Raw genomic sequence first — 20,756 nt, forward strand, 5'->3', positions numbered from 1 at the left:
TTTTCACACAAAATCAAATTTGGGAAGACGAGATATAGTCAGAACAATTACAACTGTGGCTTTTCAATAACGTCGGCAAACTGTGCAGATCCGATTAGCATACTGTTTTGTTACACAATCCTCCCTGCTAGCGGGGCCATTTACAGGCTAAGCTTTTAATTTCCTGTCAAGAGGCTGTTTTTTTGTCAAAACCCTGCTTTTTTATCATCCCAATCAAATTTTGGGTGAAAGGCGTCTCTGATCTCGAGGGCTGTTGGGGAGTTAAGCATCTTGAGTAATGGAGATTATCAGCGCTCATCTGATGAGGCTAATTATGAAAATCTTTTCTGGAGATAAAATCTATCTCCATTAATCACTCCAATCTGATATTATACACCACGTCCTTCACCCTTCAAACCATCTGGATTTGGAAGACGCTGATAGTATCGAGATGTCATATCACAAATCAATTCAACTCTGAGCCGCTTTTGAGCGTCATTTTCATACTGCGGACGAAATGAATGATCATGATTTACTGGAAACAAAGATATCGAACAACTCACCGATTTTGGGTGTGTGTGACCCAGTGAGATCCAGATGGCTGGTGTAGTCGTGTGGATGGTTACCTGTCAAAAGAAAACCAAGGAAAAACTGGTGTGGTTTAATGTATTCCATACCAATTAATCAACGTGACAGAGTCTGTGGCATTTTTACACGAAAACGCAGCGTTCCAGACACTTTTTCCGACCGGCAGATGCTTCTGGAAGACAATGTGTCTGTGTTTACAATGGAAAACATCTGTATAGCACCCGAAAGACGAGCAGAATAACCCCCAAACCCCCCCCCCCCCGACCATATCAAGAACACGCACAGAAAAGTTTTAGAGAGCAAAACAAGATCAAATCAACAAGTACACTGTAATAACTGCAGCTTTAAGCCTTTAAACAAATAAAGAAAAACTAATAAAAGCGATATTGCTCCATTTCTGCTAGACATCAGCGTTTACTCTTGAAACTGAAATTAAACTATATGATCTCAGGGATACAGGGTTCATGCAAGGACTGCCTGAAAACAACAGATGTGTACATTTTCTGAGAAAGAAGTGCATGTTGCTTATACAACTCGTAAAAAGTTTTCAACATAAGTCTCTTCTGCTCAGCAAAGCTTCATTTATTTAATTAAAAATAAAGCAAAAACAGTAAAATTGTGAAATATTATTACAATTTAAAACAACTGTTTGCTATGTGAATATATTGTAAAATGTAATTTATTTCTGTGATGGAAATCTGAATTTTCAGCATCATTACTCCAGTCTTCAGTGTCACATGATCCTCCAGAAATCATTCTAATATGCTGATTTGCTGCTCAATATTTCTTATCATCATCAATGCTGATAACAATTGTGCTGCTTCATAAACTGTGATACAGGAAAGATTAAAATAATAATAATAATAATATTTGTATTATTTAAAGACGTTTATAATGTTACAAAAGATTTCTATTTTCAAACAAATCCTGTTCTTCTTAACTTTCTATTCATCAAAGAATCCTGAAAAAAAGTTTCACAGTTTCTATAAAAATATTAAGCAGCAAAATAATCAATCATCAGTCATGACTGATAATAACTGAGCTGCAAATCATCATATTAGAATGATTTCTGAAGGATCATGTGACACTGAAGACTGGAGTAATGATGCTGAAAAAGCACTTTGCATCACAGGAATTAATTACATTTTACAGTATATTCACAGCGAAAACAGTTCTTTTAAATTCATGGATATTACATAATTTAACTGTATTTTTTATCAAATAAATGCAGCCTTGGTGAGCAGAAAAGACTTAAAAAATATGAATTATTCCAAAGTTTCTGTGCTGCAAGATAAGCTACAAATTTCAATATTTTAGTTTGTTTTGTTCAATTCATTAACCCCAAGTACAAGTCACCGCAATAGTCATTGACATAGCAATCACTCTTAATGATCAACCACAGCTGTGTTGTAATTATAAATCAATTGATATTCATATTTACTCAGTGTCTTAACGTTCAGAGGTTTGGAATCACGCTTATGAATTTCCAAAGACGTGTCTAGGGTTTTTATATAGCGTTTTGCATTCAGTAGACAAATAAAATCTGCGTTAAATGCGACCCCGGGACACTTCAGTGTCATTTACACAATTATATCTCATTAGCAAACGACACTGCTGATAACAACAGCATGAAAACCCAGTGTTAATATGTGATTAACATCAGTGCATTCGACCGGTTTCAGTTTCACTATAACGCAGTCGCAAATCAACACTGACACGTTATCTGTTTACAACGATCTTAGCGTGAAATAAGCTTGTAAACAACAACGTGTGCGTGATTTCGTTCTAAAACAAAGGTTTACTTCTCTCGCTGGACGTCCCGAGAGACAAAGCAGAAAAACATGTCGTGTTCGGTGCTTTCAAGCCATCACAGAGTTGTTCGCTGTCTTCTGCTGTGTGGATTTGAGGGTCAAAGTGAAACAGACAAGCACAGATGATTAGGTGCAGAAAACACAGTCTAATTACACAAAGCAGCGCTGTATGCTAAACCTGCAGGACAGCTAGCTGCTGTCCCGCTCAACCGGCCCGCTTTGATCAAGGGACCAATTATCCCGTCTTCACTTCGCCGCGTAAATGAACTTGTTTGGTGCTTTCAGACAAGAAACAGCTTTCCTCTGCTTCACACGGACATGTGCTTTGCAGCCTCGCTACATAAACCAAACCAGCTTTTCATCAGGACTGACAGTGAGGAGAGAGTTTGAAAGAAGAAATATCTCTGCCGCGGATACAAAAAAGCTTTGCACGACGCCTGAAAACAGTTTCCCAATTGGAGCGTGTTTCATTGCAGGTACATGTAGAGACGGGATCAATTAGCTTCAAATGGCTATCCGAAACAACTTCAGCTCAGCGTTGACAGAACAACAACACATGCTGTCAAACCCCAGCAGTCCCTCATAGTTTTAGGCCTTTCAGGGTTTCTGGATAACACACATCAAACACAGAACAACAGGGACTGTCCACTTGATTTTGCAAGTATTTTTCCCACTGATTTTCTCTATAGCGATTTCGAAACATTCTTCAATAAGGAGTTGTAAATGTTGAGACACACTAACCCAGCTCTATGATAAATCACAACATCACGTTTTGAAGCAAACAGAATAGGAAAATTGTAAAACGCGGAACTAAAATCCCATGAAGAATGGCAGATAATCAAAAATAGGTACAACTTAAAACATTGACTTTTAGCCATTCTAAATGTTTTAACTTATTTTCATTGCAAAACACTGACGTACATACACGCTAATGGTCAAATGTTTGAAATAATGACAAATTTTTAATACCTTTATTCAGTAAGGATGCATTGGATTGATCAAGTGACAGTAAAGACATTTATAATGCTATAAAAGGTTTCTATATTTCAAATGAATGCTGTTCTTTTGAACTTTCTCTTCATCAAAGAATCCTGAAAAATAAAATGTAACACAGTTTCCAAAAAATATGAAGCAGAGCAACTGTTTTCAACATTGCTTATAATCAGAAATGTTTCTTGAGCAGCAAATCAGCATATTCGAATGATTTCTGAAGGATCATGTGTTACAGAAGACTGGAGTAATGATGCTGAAAATTCAGTTTTGATCACAGAAATTAATTAAATTTTAAAATATATTCGAATAGAAAACAGTTATTTTAAATTGTAATAGGTAAAAAGCTGTGTGTTTGTAAGAAATAAATCCATAAGCAATGGGTTTTTAATTTTAAACTGTCAATTCAGGTCATAATATGAGTCCATAATCCATAATAACACTTACTCTGGTGAAAAGGTAAATCTCCTTTTTTCCTCTAACATCAAAATCCACTGACATATTTGTTTATATCAGTTTTGGACTGTTTTGGCTTTTAAACAGTGCTTGATCTGTGCATATTTCTCTCTTGATTCAGACAAGACGATCTTTTCACTGGAGAAAGCATTATTATGAATAGAGGACTCGTATTTTAACCAGAAGCAACAGTTTACAGTTAAATTACTGTAATGATGGATTTATTTCTTACAAACCCACAGCTTTTCTCTTCACAAGACATTAACTGATGGACTGGAGTGGTGTGGATTACTTGTGGATTATTGTGATGTTTTTATCAGCTGTTTGGACTCTGATTCTGACGGCACCCATTCACTGCAGAGGATCCATTGATGAGTAAGTGATGTAACGCTACATTTCTCCAAATCTGACGAAGAAACAAACTCATCTACATCTTGGATGACCTGAGGAGTCAATTTCAAACAAATTGTCATTTTTAGGTGAACTGCATCATAAAAGTAGTCAGTAATACTTGTGCACTGCAATACAAGTTCTCTGAAATCATACGATTGTGTTGTCTGAGAAAGACAACAGCTTGACAGCATCTGGAAAAGAACAGCATCTCCTTTTGTGAAAATACAAGTTAGGAAAGATATGGGGTTGAAACTATTCCTTTAATAAAACATACAATGCTGCTGCATATATTAAATATTTGTCACATAAATTGTGTGAATCACTCACTGAATTCAGTCAAACACATAAATGAATCTGGACAAAAAAAGGCAGAGTTATTCAACAGACAGTGACAGTATTCCCAAAGGCTGGAACAAAGCACTTTCTGAAGTGTCCTGTGTGCGGCAGACACGTAAAAACCTGCTGGTGGATGTTAATCAAACGCTGAGAGATCTCAGAGCGGCCACTGCAGATACACACTCCTGCTGACCTGATTAACATGAGCAGCGCTTCTGGGGAATTTATTCATCTCAATAAAACACACAGCTCAAAGTATGAGTGACGGTCTGACAAAACACCTCACAGAAAAATCAGCTTTTCAAACAACTTCTCTAACAAATCAATTCTCCACCATACGGTTACTTACACTGTGACAGAACAATGGTAACTTCATATTAGCTACCTATCATAAAAAAGATGACTTATTTTGTTATAATGGCTGGACGATTGTGGTGAATACATTTCACCCTAATAACTAAACCAAGAAAGAAGAAATTATATTTTGCACAAGGAAAAAGAAAACGTTTTTAGGACCACCAAGTATTTCACGATTGAAAATACTGCAAATTACATAAATAAATTAATATGAATAGCTTTGAAATAGCTAGAAATGCATCCTTGCTGAATAAAATAATCTCATGCAAATGACATCAATTAATCAATCAATAGCATCCTTGCTGAACAAAAAAAATCACATGAAATAAGTAAATAAATAAATAAATACATTTAATGCTGAACAAGAAGTCTTGCTGAACAAGAGAACCATTTACAAATACACAAAATTAAAAAAAATAAAAATAAATCAACAAGATAAATAAAATTACAATAACAAAAACTGTCACTATCAGGGTTATTAGCATTACTAAAATTAAAATATGAATTGCATAAAATAAACATTAGCTGAAATAAAACAATATATATAAAAACATATTTTTCTAATTTCAACTAGTTTTAAGTTGAAATACTAAGTTAACTAGAAATAAATAAACTAAAACTTAATAAAAACTATAAATACTAAAACTTAACTAAAATTTAAATGAAATCAAAAAATCTATTCAAAATATGAACAAAAACTATAATATTATAGCAATGATAGTAAAATAACACTTGTCAATATGCAAAAAAAAATTAAATAAAAAAAAAACGTAATTTTCTTAACACAAAACTTATTTTTATATATGTATTTATCTGTTTAATTTTAGAGTGAAACATGGACATGTTTTTCATCAGGTTCACCCATATGTTTGAGCATATGCGTCTGGCTTTATGCTAAGATGTTCTGGGTGTTTGCTAGGCGGTTCTGAGTGGGTTTTAGTGTGTTGCTATGAGGTTTCTAGGTGGTCTTGAGTGAAAAGCGCCCTCCGTACTTGAGTCTCAGTGATATTCTCGTCTCTAAATTTGTCTCGGGTCCCTCCTTCAGTGCAAATCACCAGTTTGTAGGGCTGTGAATCTTTGGGTAGACAGTGAATCGAATCAACTCACGGTTCATAGGTTTTCGATTCGATTCAAGAACGATTTTTGCAAATTCAGAACGATTCAATTTGATTCGATTCACAATTAAATTCAATTCGATTCGATTAACGATTCGATTCTGCATTCTTTAAGTACATTCACAAGCTTATTTAAATGCTTCCCCTAAATTCTTTAAATGCTTAGTCAGGGGGCAAATTACACAGCAGCCTTTATGGTTAGAGAACCATAGAGAAAAAAAAAACACTTTTGATCATTGTTAGATGCTAGTTTAAAGGGGTCATATGATGTTGCTAAAAAGAAAATTATTTTGTGTATTTGGTGTAATGAAATGTGTTTATGCGGTTTAAGGTTCAAAAAACACATTTATTTTCCACATACTGTACATTATTGTTTCTCTTCTATGCCCCGCCTTTCTGAAGCCCGTCGATTTTTACAAAGCTCATCGGTCTGAAAAGCGAGGTGTGCTGTGATTGGCCAGCTATCCAGTGCGTTGTGATTGGCCGAATACCTCAAGCGTGTGACGGAAATGTTAGGCCCCTTAACACACTGTGATGCCGTGTCCCGGCGCAATGAGACAAAAACATTAAAACCCATTATAAACGAGGAATTTGTTGCATCCAGTGGGGACATTCCTCTCCATCGGCGAATGATGAAACGCGCCCGATGTCTGTTATAACAGCGTATAACAAACGCTATATGCATCTGATTATCAGATAAACCTTGCGCTCTTATTTCAAGGTTGTTGTTAATGATGTGGTTATTTGAACAGTTTCCTTCGTACATTCGGTTGAAGGACATTGTTAAAATACATTTATCATTCAGTGGAACTGTGCGTATGCTTTAGACACATACATTTTTGCTCCGTCCACGCAATAAATGCGCAGGCTTCGACTGCTCAGGTAATGTCGTCGGTATGACCGAGAGACATTGAAAAACTACAGAAAAGTAAAACTACTTTACTTTAGCATTACTGGCCACGAGTACTAAGGAGAGATCACACATCAGCTGCTCAAAAAATGTGTCGGTGAGACAAACTGACCGCGAGCACAATCTTGTGACAGTCACAGGCGGGAAATAGTGTAGTGCGTGAAGGAGAGATGCGAGGCACAAACACTGTTCAAGGTCTCCATTAACTCCTGCTTGTAGTAATTTAATGTGTATATATTTTGAAAGCATTGAATTGCTATAGAAATCGTGATTCATTGAGTTCTTGGCGTTTTAACCCTCTAAGCGCCAAAGTCGCAAAATTGCGACAAGACGTCATACTTAATCAAATAGACTGTAGTTCCTAATATGGTGTAATATATCATTTGTATTCCCTACCACTAGATGGCAGACATGTAGTACTTCGATTCTAGACCAAAATTACGTCACGTTCCTATTCAAAGTGTTTGAGGAAAGAGCAGAGCAGGTGAGCTATCGTGTCATTGATGCGGAAGCAGTTCAGTTCAGATCGTGTGGGTAAGCTGTGAGATTTGTGAGAGAAAATCGCCAAATGGCTAATAAAAAGTTGTACCGTGAGGATGTGTTGCAAATGTTATTCGCTGATTCTGACTCAGAAGGGGAATATTTGCCTTTTGGAAACGACGATCGGTCGTCTAATAATCGTGCTTCTCCCGGAACATCTTTGCAGCGCAATGGTGCCGCCGTGCAAGGCGCGAGTGTTCACGATGCAGAAACAAAGTGATCATTTCGACCCTTTGCCCAACGGGGATGGGGGTGGCAGGGCAATATCTATTATTTCCTGAATATTACTAATGAACTAATGAATTACTACTGATCAAAAAGTAGGCTACTGTTCACATGCGTTTTACTACTATATAGTATAGTAATATAGTAATAATTTAGTACTTTCTCCTGTTTTATTGTTGGTTTCCTCTTTTCTGATCATTTGGAATGAGGATAAAAAGACATGCAAATAAGTTCAAACATCAATTCAATATCTATTATTTCCTGAATATTATGACATTCAAGAGGGCCACCCCCTGATGACATCATAATATGCAAATTAGATGAGTATATTTACACCCCATAAACTTTCGGTCATGCCCAACATTTTTCTAATTTACAGTAGATCTCTATCTTTAAGCCCTTTCAAGCCACAAGCTTTTGAAATCTTGATGTCAAAATCCAGCATTTTTCCCAAAAAACCTGGCGCCTAAAGGGTTAAATCGATTACTGTCCGAAATCGACGATTCACGATTCAAAAATCCATGTTTCGAGATCGATGCATTTGCATAGTCAGGGTTTGTAATCGATTTATCGAGAAAACGAGTGAATCGTTACACCCCTACCAGTTTGCTCTTCTACCAGGGACAAAAATGAATCAAATTGTTCATAAAATTAATGGCACGTCAGAATTGATATTCATCCCACAAACGCAGCAGGACGAGGAAAGATCGCTTGACTTCAACGTTGACACAGGAGCAACAGCTGTCTGCAGCTTTAAGAGCAAGAGTTAAAGCGCAGAGCTCACATCCAGGCCGCTTTCTAAATGTAAGTGCCCTACATTGAGTGGTCTGCAAGGGGAACGGGCCATTTCACAGCTCTCAGCTGGCAACAGGGATCAAACTGCTCTGCGCGGCTCTGCAGGCCTTTCAGAAGAGCTCTAATTTCTGTCCGTAACAGATGGAGGAATCAACACACTTTCAAGTCAACAGCAAATCAAAATTGACCCCGTTTACTTTCTTAATGCCCATTCCTGGTCACACCATGCACAATTCATCAGCATGCGGTTTTAGAGAGGAAAACAGTTGCTGTGATAATCTTATACTATAACGTAATACCGTGCTCTGTATCAGAAACCACTTTTATTTACAAGATCATATTTTTCAAACCAACCAGTCCAACAACCAAACTCAATTCCTGTATGTAACACCCCCTTCTGACAACGCAATCAATTCCTGACGGATAAAATCAAGTCTCGTCCTACGTTCATTCTAGCTGAATTTCCTGTTTCACTCAGAAAAATGTCAGATTACAGAAGAAATATGGCTTGCGGACACTTTTTCTTGTCTTTTTCTCCTTTCTAAAAAGGAGATACTCTTGATACTAATATACTTGAAAGAAAGAAAGAAAGAAAGAAAATCACACAAAACCACTTAATCAAACTTTATTTATCAATATTTGTGAACAGCAATACAATATAAAATATATATGCTAACATTAAAAAAAAAAAAAAAAAAGGGGGCCAAAAAAATTTTAAATTTTCCACCTCCGTTCTCCCCAATCAGCACTGCTCTAGCCAACTGCGTAAATGCCCACCATTAAAAAAAAAAAAAAAAAAACGGGGTCAATAAAATGTTTAATGTTTTTGAAGGAAGTTACTTTTGCTCACCAAAGGTTCATTTATTTGATCAAAAATACAGTAAAATTTTGAAATATTTTTTACAATTTAAAATAACTATTTTCTATGTGAACATGTTAAAATTAGTGCTGTCAAACAATTATTCGCGATTAATCGCATCCAAAATAAAAGTTTTTGTTTACATTATATATGTATGTGTACTATGTATATTTATTATGTATATATAAATACACACACATACAGTATATATTTTGAAAATATTTACATGTTTATAAATGTATATATTTATATGCTTATATTTTATATTATAAATATATAAATATATTTAATATATAAACATAACATATTTTTCTTATGATGTGACAATAAAAAGTGACTTTATATTATGTAAACAAAAACTTTTATTTTGGATGCGATTAATCGCGATTAATTGTTTGACAGCACTAGTTAAAATGTAACTTATTCCTGTCATCAAACTATCCAGCATCATTACTCCAGTCTTCATTGTCACATGATCCTTCAGAAATCATTGAAATGCTGTTTTGCTGCTCAATAAATATTTCTGATTATTATCAGTGCTGAAAACAGTTCAAAAAGTACAGCATTTATTTGAAATATAAATCTTTTATAACATTATAAATGTCTTTACTGTTACTTTCAATCAATTTAATGCATCCTCGCATAATAAACGTATTAATTCCTTGAACAAAAACCCTTACCGACCCCAAACTTTTGAACGCTATGTACAGAAATGCAGTGCTAAACATGCATTTTATGAACATCTATAGTACAGCATAATTCATATTCCACAGCGAGACAGGCTGTGAAGCGAGACTAAGCTCTGTTGCAGCCGTGTTATCCGTCATTGGCAGGTCGTGGCGTGATGGAGCTGGGATCCGGCTCTCATTGCCTTGCTTGTAGAGATAAGCACAGATTTAATTGATGTCTTCCTCAATTTGAAAGAAGTAACATCATTCAAAACTGTGTTGATCTCTATGCAGTGATTCGTCCGACCGCCGGGGTGCAGCGTGAGCCGACGTGACGTCCTGGAGGAGCTTGAGGAGCTAAGATTGAGTCTCAGTGCAGGAGAAACAACACATGATGTACAAAACCAAGCAAAACAGTAAAATATGCTTTGCAAGATACTTGATTTGCAGCCTTTTGAATACTGTGAATATTACAAGGATTTTAAAGAAATGGTTCAAAAAATGAAAATTTGTTGAAAATGTCCTCACCCTCAGGTCATCCAAGATGTAGATGAGTTTGTTTCTTCATCAGAACAGATTTGGAGAAATGTAGCATTTCATCACTTGCTCACCAATGGATCCTCTGCAGTGAATGGGTGCCGTCAGAAAGAGTCCAAACAGCTGATAAAAACATCACAATAATCCACAAGAAATCCAGACAACTCCAGTCCATCAGTTAATGTCTTGTGAAGAGAAATGCTGCGTGTTTGTAAGAAACAAATCGATCATTAGGATGTTTTAACTTTAAACCATTGATTCTCGTCAAAAAATGAGTAAATAATCCATAATAACACTTATTCCAGTGAAAAAGTTGTCTGGTCTGAATCAGGAGAGAAATATGCACAGATCAAACACTGTTTACAAGTGAAAACAGTTATATTTAAAACAAAGAAAGAAAGAAAAACGAATGTTTTGGTGGATTTTGATGTGAGAGGACTACAGTAGATGGATTTTTTTCACTGGATAAAGCGTTATTATATATTGTGGAATGGTTTAAAGTTAAAACATCCTAATGATGGATTTTTTTCTTACAAATATGCAGTTTTTCACTTCATAAGACATTAACTGATGGACTGGAGTGATGTGGATTACTTGTGGATTATTGTGATGTTTTTATCAGCTGTTTGGACTCTGATTCTGACGGCACCCATTCACTGCAGAGGATCCATTGCTGAGCAAGTGATGTAATGCTACATTTCTCCAATTCTGATGAAGAACAAACTCATCTACATCTTGGATGGCCTGAGGCTGAGGACATTTTCAGCAATTTTTTGAACCGTTTCTTTAATGCACATTTTTGGCCACATACAATGAGTTCATATCTCAACAGGTTTTTCACATTTCAAAAGTGAACTCGAGTGATTTCCATGGTTGTCTACACAGTAAAAAAAAAAAATATTGTGAACGAAACAAAGATGATTAGAGTATGTTTTACAAGAAAATACTATTTCAGTATTTTTTATTGAAATTTTCTGTCAGAATTTCATGTTTAATTTAATGTGTTGCTTGCCACACCTTTTTAATTATTTAAAAAATGTACTAGCAATTTCCGAGTGAAAACTATTTCTACAACAATGTCTTTTTCAGTGCACATCAGATCTCACTCTTTCATTAAACCCGAGTGTCTCTCTTAAAACGCTTGGCACGCAGAGCCACAAACTCAATCTTGTTCCCTCAACCCTGCTGCTTCTGGAAAGAAAAATGGTCAAAAGATTGCAAACCAAGTGAATGAAACTCTCTGGCAGCAGGGAATGATAAACTACTTTAATTCTGTGTGGCTTAATCAAAACTTTCCACACCGACACAACAAGCTTCCCGTTCAATTAGTGGCGCGTAACAGCATGAGGATACAAAAAAACGTAAAGTGGATTATTTTCCTGAATTCTCATTGGCCCTAATTTTGTTTGATTAATTGCTTTGCATGTTTCCTCCCAATTAGGCTGGTGTTTGTGGCACAAGGCTGCAGAGCACAGGCACGAAATATAAACCGCTCTAATGAGGGAGAAATGTCAGGCTTTGTGAAGATGCCGCAAACTGGAAAATTGCACCACAGATCTGTAAATGACTTGGCAATTATGGATTGCCTTTGACTGCGCATTGACATTTCAGTGACTAGACTTGAATGCATAATTCGCATGCTTAGATGCGGCTGTTGTTTATTCTGTGATAATCACACGAAACCTGTCAGGAACGTCAGGCTCTCAGGAATACTTCACTCTGATTGTGTATAATAATATTTATGCATAACGACGCTAGAATACAGTACTGCTCAAAAGTTGTTTTTTTTCGTATTTTTGAAATAAGTCTTTTCTGCTCATCAAGGCTGCACTTATTTGATTAAAAATACAGTAAAAACAGTAATATTATGAAATATTATTGCAATTTAAAATAACTTTTCTTTTTTCAGATATAAAATTATTTAATACAATTTTGTGAAGATGCACCTGAAAAATCTACAATACATACATTTGGAAAAGAAGAAAAGCTTTATATACGAAAACCTTAAAATAAATGATATATATATATAATAAATAAATAAAAACTATAATAACAATACAAACAAATAAGAACTAAAACAAAATAAATACAAGTTTTATTCATAATAATTATAATATTTATTAATATTATAAATTAATAATAATCAAAAGTTGTTTTTTTTCGTATTTTTTAAATAAGTCTTTTCTGCTCATCAAGGCTGCACTTATTTGATTAAAAATACAGTAAAAACAGTAAAATTGTGAAATATCTGATTGTGTATAATAATATTTATGCATAACGACGCTAGAATACAGTACTGCTCAAAAGTTGTTTTTTTTCGTATTTTTGAAATAAGTCTTTTCTGCTCATCAAGGCTGCACTTATTTGATTAAAAATACAGTAAAAACAGTCAAATTGTGAAATATTATTACAATTTAAAATAACTGTCGTCTATTGTAATATATTTTAAAATGACATTTATTCATGTGTTGCAAAGCTGAATTTTCAGCATCATTACTCCAGTCTTCAGATGCTAGCAACATGCTAAAAGAGTCTATTGTAATATATTTTAAAATGAAATTTATTCATGTGTTGCAAAGCTGAATTTTCAGCATCATTACTCCAGTCTTCAGATGCTAGCAACATGCTAAAAGATACTAGCAACATGGCACATTATGTTAACATGCTAAATCATGCTAGTAAAATGCTAAAACATGCTAGCAACCTTTCAAAAGATGCTAACAAAGTGCTAAATCATGCTAGATGCTAGCAAAGTGTTACATCATGTTAACATGCTAAATTGTCAACAACTTAAATCATGGTAGCAAAATGCTAAATCATGCTATCAACAAAGTAAAACATGCTAGCAGAGTGCCAAATCATGTTCGAAACATATATTCGCAATTTGTTAACTCATGTTTGTAACATGCTAGCAACTCATTAAAAGATGCTAACAAAGTGGTAAATCATGCTAGTAATATGTTAGCAATGTGTTGCATCATGTTAACAACATGCTAAATTGTCAACAATTTGATCAATCGTGGTAGCAAAATAATAAATCATGCTACCAGCATAGTAAAACATGCTAACAGAGTACCAAATCATGTTCTAAACAGAGTAGCAATGTGTTAAATCATGCTAAAAACATGCTAACAACATGATAAATCATACTAGCAGCATGCTAAAACATGTTAACAATGTGGTAAATCATGCTATCAATATGCTAAATCATGCTAGCAAAATACTGAAACATACTATCAAAATATCAAATCATGCTAGCAGCATAGTAAAACATACTAAAACTAAAAACAGTGTGCCAAATCATGTTGGAAACATACTAGAAACGCGTTAAATCATGCTGGCAAACTGCTAAAACATTTTAGCTACATGCGTTACATGTGTTAAAAGATGTAGTGTGTTAAATCATGCTAGCCACGTGCTACCAACATGCTAAATCATACTACCAACATGCTAGCAATGCGCTAAATCATGCTAGCAGCATTTTATTGGTTTTCTCTTATTTCTCTGAGTAAAACCTTCAAACTTCAAGCTTTTCAAAGTTATTTTAAACTTTCAGACAAGACTTTGTCAGGCCAACAGGAAAATTTGTCATCAGACTAATTGTCATCTTTCAGCCACAGAAGAGCTAAAAATCTCTCACAGTGAGACCAGATTAAAAAAATCTCACGTCACATTGGTCACTCAATTGATCCATACTAATCTAGATCAATCATAGTATGTTTGATGGCGTCACTCAGGCATCATTTGTCGTCTAGAGATGAGCACACGCGAGTCAATCTGCTGTCGCTATCAAATATTGATCAAACAATCAATGAAACATCCAGAAAAAAACAGTGACAAGCAAACCAACAGCGTTCAGGTCAATAAACCGCAATCAACGCCAGTTTGTCCACAGTTCAAGGAGTCACGCCGCTGCCAAAGCAGACTGGTGGAGAAAGTCTGACAGCCTGGACAACTCGGGGAATAAACAAACTCAGCTCTGTTCTGGAAGACCTCGCAGGATTTAACCTAGTTTGTAAAATGAACACCTTCCACCCTGGAGCTTTATGACAAAAGAGCAAGATGTGTCATTACTGTCAAGACACTTAATAATTAGTCATCAGGTCCTTCTGAAGAGAACTGAGGCTCGAGCTTGTGTCGCTTCTGCAGGCAGGGATCTGTACGTGTGAGAAAGACAAAGGAAAGTGTTTTCTGATTCAGTCCACCTCCGATCCATTTGTTCTTGTTTCATGCCAACGCAAGTCCACTTCCTGATGGGCCGCTGTCACAGACCGCACCGTCTCCCTCATTATTTACTGTAATCAAGGGTTTCCTCAAAAGTGTACACTGAAATTACAAGCGAAAATCAATAGAAGACATTGACATTTAATTCGCTGGGATGAATGTTACATACATTCGGATTTAATTTGGATGCACACTTCCACATTTGGATGAAGGCCTGTGTGCCACAACATATTGGCAAGAACATATTCACCAGCTCTATTTCATTCATTCATTCATTCATTCATTCATTCGTTCATTCATTAATGCATTCATTCATTCATTCATTCATTTTTTTCATTGTACACAAGAGTTTTTAGTTTTGTGTCCAATAAGTATCCCCATTTAAGAATTTAAATTGCTCAAATAAATAAATAAATAAATAAATAAAAATAATATTTCTCATTAAAATCAAAAACATTTATAAAAAATATAAATATACAATTATTAAATACAATTTTGTGAAGATAAATTTGTGAAGACAAATAAATAATAAAAAGAATCTATAGTAACAAAAAATATGAACATAATATAATTAAAAATATGAAGTTGTATAAATAAATCATATAAAATAAATAATAATTAACAAACAATTAAATAAATGAAGGAAAAAAATCAACAATAACAATTTTTCAGATATAAAATTATTTAATACAATTTTGTGAAGATGCACCTGAAAAATCTACAATACATACATTTGGAAAAGAAGAAAAGCTTTATATACGAAAACCTTAAAATAAATGATATATATATATAATAAATAAATAAAAACTATAATAACAATACAAACAAATAAGAACTAAAACAAAATAAATACAAGTTTTATTCATAATAATTATAATATTTATTAATATTATAAATTAATAATAATAATAATAAGTATAAAATAATTAAATAAAACTGTGTGAATTTGCACCAGAACAATTACATTTTAAGTATTATTTATTTAAAAAAATAAATAAAATGTAATTAATAACCAAGAAATAAGTGAACAAAGAAATAAATAATACAAACTATAATAATAACAAAAATACAAATGAATCAACCAATCAATCAATCAATAAGCACAAGGGTAGTCTGCAGAGCTACTAGTAGTAAAGCTGAATGAATGAATACATAGGAGTCATATCCGACCTTGAACTGAATGAAGCATTAAGTTCGCGAGTGTCTGGAGTAATCTATCTGCTGTAATAAATGACAATCGATTGCTTGGGACATTCTTTTTAAAAGCTCTTCCCAACAGCTTGCCAAACAGCCCGGCATAAAAGCTTTTTAAAAGCCCCTCACATTCGCGCATGACCTTCCCGTTACGTGCCTCTCCAAAAACAGCTCTTTTTAAATAAGCCAGGTTATCGGCCACCCGCGTTCAGCGTCTGGTACGAGCCGATTGATTCGTGAGGCCTAATCGAGTGTCTCCACACTGCCTCATCGACACGGAGGAATGGAGCGAATTAACTCTGGCTTTGGGAACGCGGCGAAATCCGCACGCGTGACTGGTAGAAACGTCCAACGAGCGTCTCCTGGCATTTATTAGGAGTCGTTTGATTTATGCACCACTATCAGGCTCCCCAGAGTGCATGCGTTCGTCCCGGACAGATGCACGGTGATGGAGTGGAGCAGCTGGACGAGGAGCTATACGATGCTATTGATTACCTGCCTGTATTAGCGCAGCCGCCCATAGAGGTGAGAGACTCTTAGCACTTCTTGAACAAACACAAGCACTCCAGCACAGGTAATATCAGCCATTAATTAAAGGCTGCTGGCAGCAGACCAAGACTTTTGCCACTAAAGCACCTTTATTAGCATATTGAGGGAAATAATTGGCATCTGGTGCTCCTTGTAGTGGCTCGCTGCGGTGAGGGTCACCAGGGCCCGACGTGTTTAAGAAGCACCGTGACGGATTTATTTATAACAATAATATATATTGATTTATAATAATACGCTGAAAAAAGTGGTGTAGGGTTTAATTTCAAACAATTTAGAACTTAGAAATTGACAGTAAATTTGAAAAAATAATTAGAAACATCAAGTAAACGTCATACTGAATATGAAATTTTGAAGTCTAAAATAGTACTTTCTTGTAAATTATACTCCAGTAATCTTTGTTGTACTTACAAATTAAAATAAAAATTTTACAGTGTACAATTAATACAATTTTTTTAAATGAATATTACATTTTTTTTTCTTTTCTTTTATTTGTTTGTTTGTTTTTACTAAAATATTTAGTACAAATTTTTAGTTAAAATTTAGTAAAATATTTTAATTAAATTGTTAATGTCTTATGCCTTCATTTGATTACCAGTTTTTAATAATACATTTGTATTAAATCCGAAATTCATAAAAATAAAAACAGACAACAGTTTTCTTTTTTTTCTGAAAAATGTTTTTGTTTTTTTTTATCATTAAAGTTTAATTAAACAATTAAAGAGGAATCCAGAAAAAAATTATAAAACAGAAAGCACAGAATTCGGGAAATTGTTTTTTGTTTTTGGAAATTTTGGATTTCATAGTGCTCTAAATTTTGTTCAGCTTGACACTTGATTAAAACGCAATTGAATTTCTGAAAAATAAAACATTTCCCAGGGTCCTACCAAAAAAAGTAAGAAATTATTAAATTGTTAAAGGGGTCAGTCATATGATGCTGCTAAAAAGAACATTATTTTGTGTATTTGGTGTAATGAAATGTGTTTATACGGTTTAAACATTATTTTCCACATACTGTACATTATTGTTTCTCCTCTATGCCCCTCCTTTCTGAAAAACGTCGATTTTTACAAAGCTCATCGGTCTGAAAAAGCGAGGTGTGCTGTGATTGGCCAGCTATCCAGTGCGTTGTGATTGGCCGAATACCTCAAGCGTGAGACGGAAATGTTACGCCCCTCACATACTGTTGATGCCGTGTCCCGGCCGGAGCGACGAGACAAAAACATTAAAACCCATTACAAACGAGGCATTTGTTGCATCCAAAGAGAAAGGAAAAATTTAAATCGCATCATATAACCCCTTTAAAGTTTTATTTATTTAATCAATTAAACATGCTTTATGATTGTCAACATTTAATTAAACCTTAAAAATCCTGTATAGAACAATTAAAACGGAAAACAAAGAATTTAGGGAAAAACAACTGATTTCATAGAGCCCTAAATATGTAACTTTTTAAAAACTTTGAATGAAACGTTGTTAAATTGTTTACTAAAGTTTAAATTAAATTAAACCTCTAAAATTAAATCTAGGAACAATTAAAATGGGGGAAAATGTAATAAAAAAATTATTTTGGGAAAAAATTGAATGATTTAAAAAAAAAAGAGAGAGATTTAGAGGCCTTATTTACAGCGTTTGCAGTGCTGCAGCTGGGTGTTTGTCTAAATAAAAACAAACTGTGAAGCTCCTTTAGCTAACAATGACAGCTGCTGGGTGGTCTGTGGTGAAACAGATGTGTCAAACGCATTCGTTTGCGTGCAGACGAGCAGCGTTTCTTCGCCTAAAACCATAATCAGGCGCTAAACGCTTAATTAGCCACCAGCGGCAGCTCACATAAACAAACAAACATAAGCGTCTGATTCAACATGACTACAGTCTTACTCTCTCCAGACAGAGCTCTGGACTGATTCATGATTACATGTGATTCTGACACACTAATAATTATGCATAATCACCAATAATGATAAAATGAGTCATTTTAGTTCCGGCTGCTGATCAGCTACTGTGTTTGTATCACCGCAATAAACCAATGCAATGTTCAATCTGAATAAAAAGCAGCTGTACTTTGGTTTTAAAGTTTGTTTCAACAACAAATCCAACTAACAAAAATATGTTATTAATGCAAGTAAGTTTTGAAAACGTTATTTATGAATGTTCTCTGAATGTTCAAATGTCCAGTTTATTTATTTATTTTGAGTTTTTAAAGCATTTTTTCTTGGTTATACGGACATCAAGAGAACATTCCGTTTGATCGTTTTGCAAACATTATGGGAACGTTACTTGAATGTTCTCTGAACGTTCTGAAACACATAGTAACGTTTAAAAAACGTTTCATGAACATCCAACGAAATTGTTAAAAAAAACATTCCATGAATGAAGTATAAATAACATTTTTCTGCTAATGTTTTGATAACATTATGCAAAACCAGAGAACTCAGAATGAACGTTCTATGACTGTTACTGGAATGTTCTGAGAAGGTTCCCTGATAACTGGAACTTACCTGATTAAGATTAAAGGGCCTTGTGGGCCCTATTTTAACGATCTAAGCGCATGGTCTAAAGCGCACGGCGCAGGTGCACTTAGGGCGTGTCCGAATCCACTTTTGCTAGTTTAAGGACGGGAATAATGGTCGGTGCACCCGGCGCATGGTCTAAAAGGGTAGTCCCTATTCTCTTAATCAGTAATGGGTGTGTTTTGGGCGTAACATGCTATAAACCAATTAGAGTCTCTGATCCAGTTGCGCTCGCACCATGGCGGATTCGCTATTTACATGGCGGAATTTACAAGCGGAAAAACAGAACGCTTCTCTAGTGAGGGAACGGATCTGCTCGTGCGCGTAATTCTGATACATGCAAAGACTATCCATTATGACATGTAGGCATTTTTATATTTATGTACACAATAATAATCTTTTACATTTTAATCCTTTATTTTTTCATTTTTAAAAATGTTTGTGCGCTGCTGCCCTGTGTGTGTAATAACAAAAGTGTCCGTGCATTGTGCACCCACATAGGCGCATATTACTAACGCGCTCTTTAAATAACAAAAAAAAACTACTGCGCCATTGACTTTAGACCAGGTTTTTGTTGATCAATGGTGCAGTCTATTTCAGTTGCCTCAAAAGAGCAACGCGCCAGCAATGCGCCTGAACACACCTCGTTTTCAGACCAGCACGCCCATAAGCGCACAAATGGGCGCAAATGCATTTGCTATTTAAACAACGTGGCGCAGGACGTGAAAAATGACAACTGCGTCGGGCTGAAACTAGTAAAAAACACTTGCGTCGAGCCTGGCACCGCATTGTGCCGGGTGTATGATAGGACCCTTCAATTCTTTCCTTGAGGTCTAATTATCGGCCAAGGCTTTTGCAGTATGTTTTTACTACAAGGATCGCTTTTACTTCAAAAGATCAATTAGAATTTGGTTTCTCATGATAGGAGTCTTTAAAAGTGAGGAAGAGACTAAAGCGAGAGTTTGTGAGGCATTCATTCAGAAAGTGAGTCCATCTCCATTTACCGAAGGGCCACTCCAGAGCCGCTGATACACAACAGAGTCAAAGAGCCAGAAAATTATAAAATGGAGGAGAGCGATGATGCATGATACAGATACACACAGCTGACTGCAGTATATGCAGAGAGGAGATCCACACTGCTCATGTTAGAAAATAAAGAAATAAAACCCTCGCTAAAGTGACGTCCACCAAACTCAACAAAACCATTGTCTGTCTGTCTAACGCCACACTACCCAGTGATGCCTATAAATCCATTAGTAATGACCAATCAGACTACCCCAGCAACTGCCTAGCAACAGCTTAATACTAGAACTCCTAAACAATGCCTTAGCAACCACCCACAACAACTAGAAATCACCTAATCAGAACATTCTAACAACTGCCCAGCAACAGCTTCATAACAGAACACCACAGCATTCTAAACAGAACAACTATAGGGCCTTTCGCACCGCAGGAACCTTTTCATAGTACCAGAACTAATTGTGGAACTACCCACTTTTTGGCGTTTTCGCACCGCCGGAACTGGGAGCGATTTTAGTACCGGACTGCCTTTTTCGAGAACCAAATTAGCTCCTACTCCGGAGCAGAGTCTAACCAGCACAACTGGTACTACCCGTGACGCAAGTAGACATTGATTGGCCAAACGCATATGAAAACGCCCTCACCCGCCATGATTTAAAACGCCGTGTAAACATACTGTAAACATTGTGTCAACTTATTTCGC

At 35.4% G+C, this 20,756-nt stretch overlaps 1 protein-coding gene across 1 annotated transcript in view; it reads right to left on the reverse strand.

Annotated features, from left to right (window-relative positions):
• The window catches only part of LOC107695697 (protein shisa-6 homolog), a 120,336-nt gene that overhangs the window by 11,224 nt on the left and 88,356 nt on the right, over nt 1-20,756 (reverse strand). Inside the window, exon 6 of the mRNA XM_016495708.1 lies at nt 543-605. Within this exon, the coding sequence (XP_016351194.1) occupies nt 543-605 (63 nt within the window). The remainder of the gene's footprint in view (nt 1-542; nt 606-20,756) is intronic.

Source organism: Sinocyclocheilus anshuiensis, unplaced genomic scaffold (genome assembly GCF_001515605.1).
Source record: "Sinocyclocheilus anshuiensis isolate Anshui unplaced genomic scaffold, SAMN03320099.WGS_v1.1 scaffold1075, whole genome shotgun sequence".
Classification (NCBI taxonomy): domain Eukaryota; kingdom Metazoa; phylum Chordata; class Actinopteri; order Cypriniformes; family Cyprinidae; genus Sinocyclocheilus; species Sinocyclocheilus anshuiensis.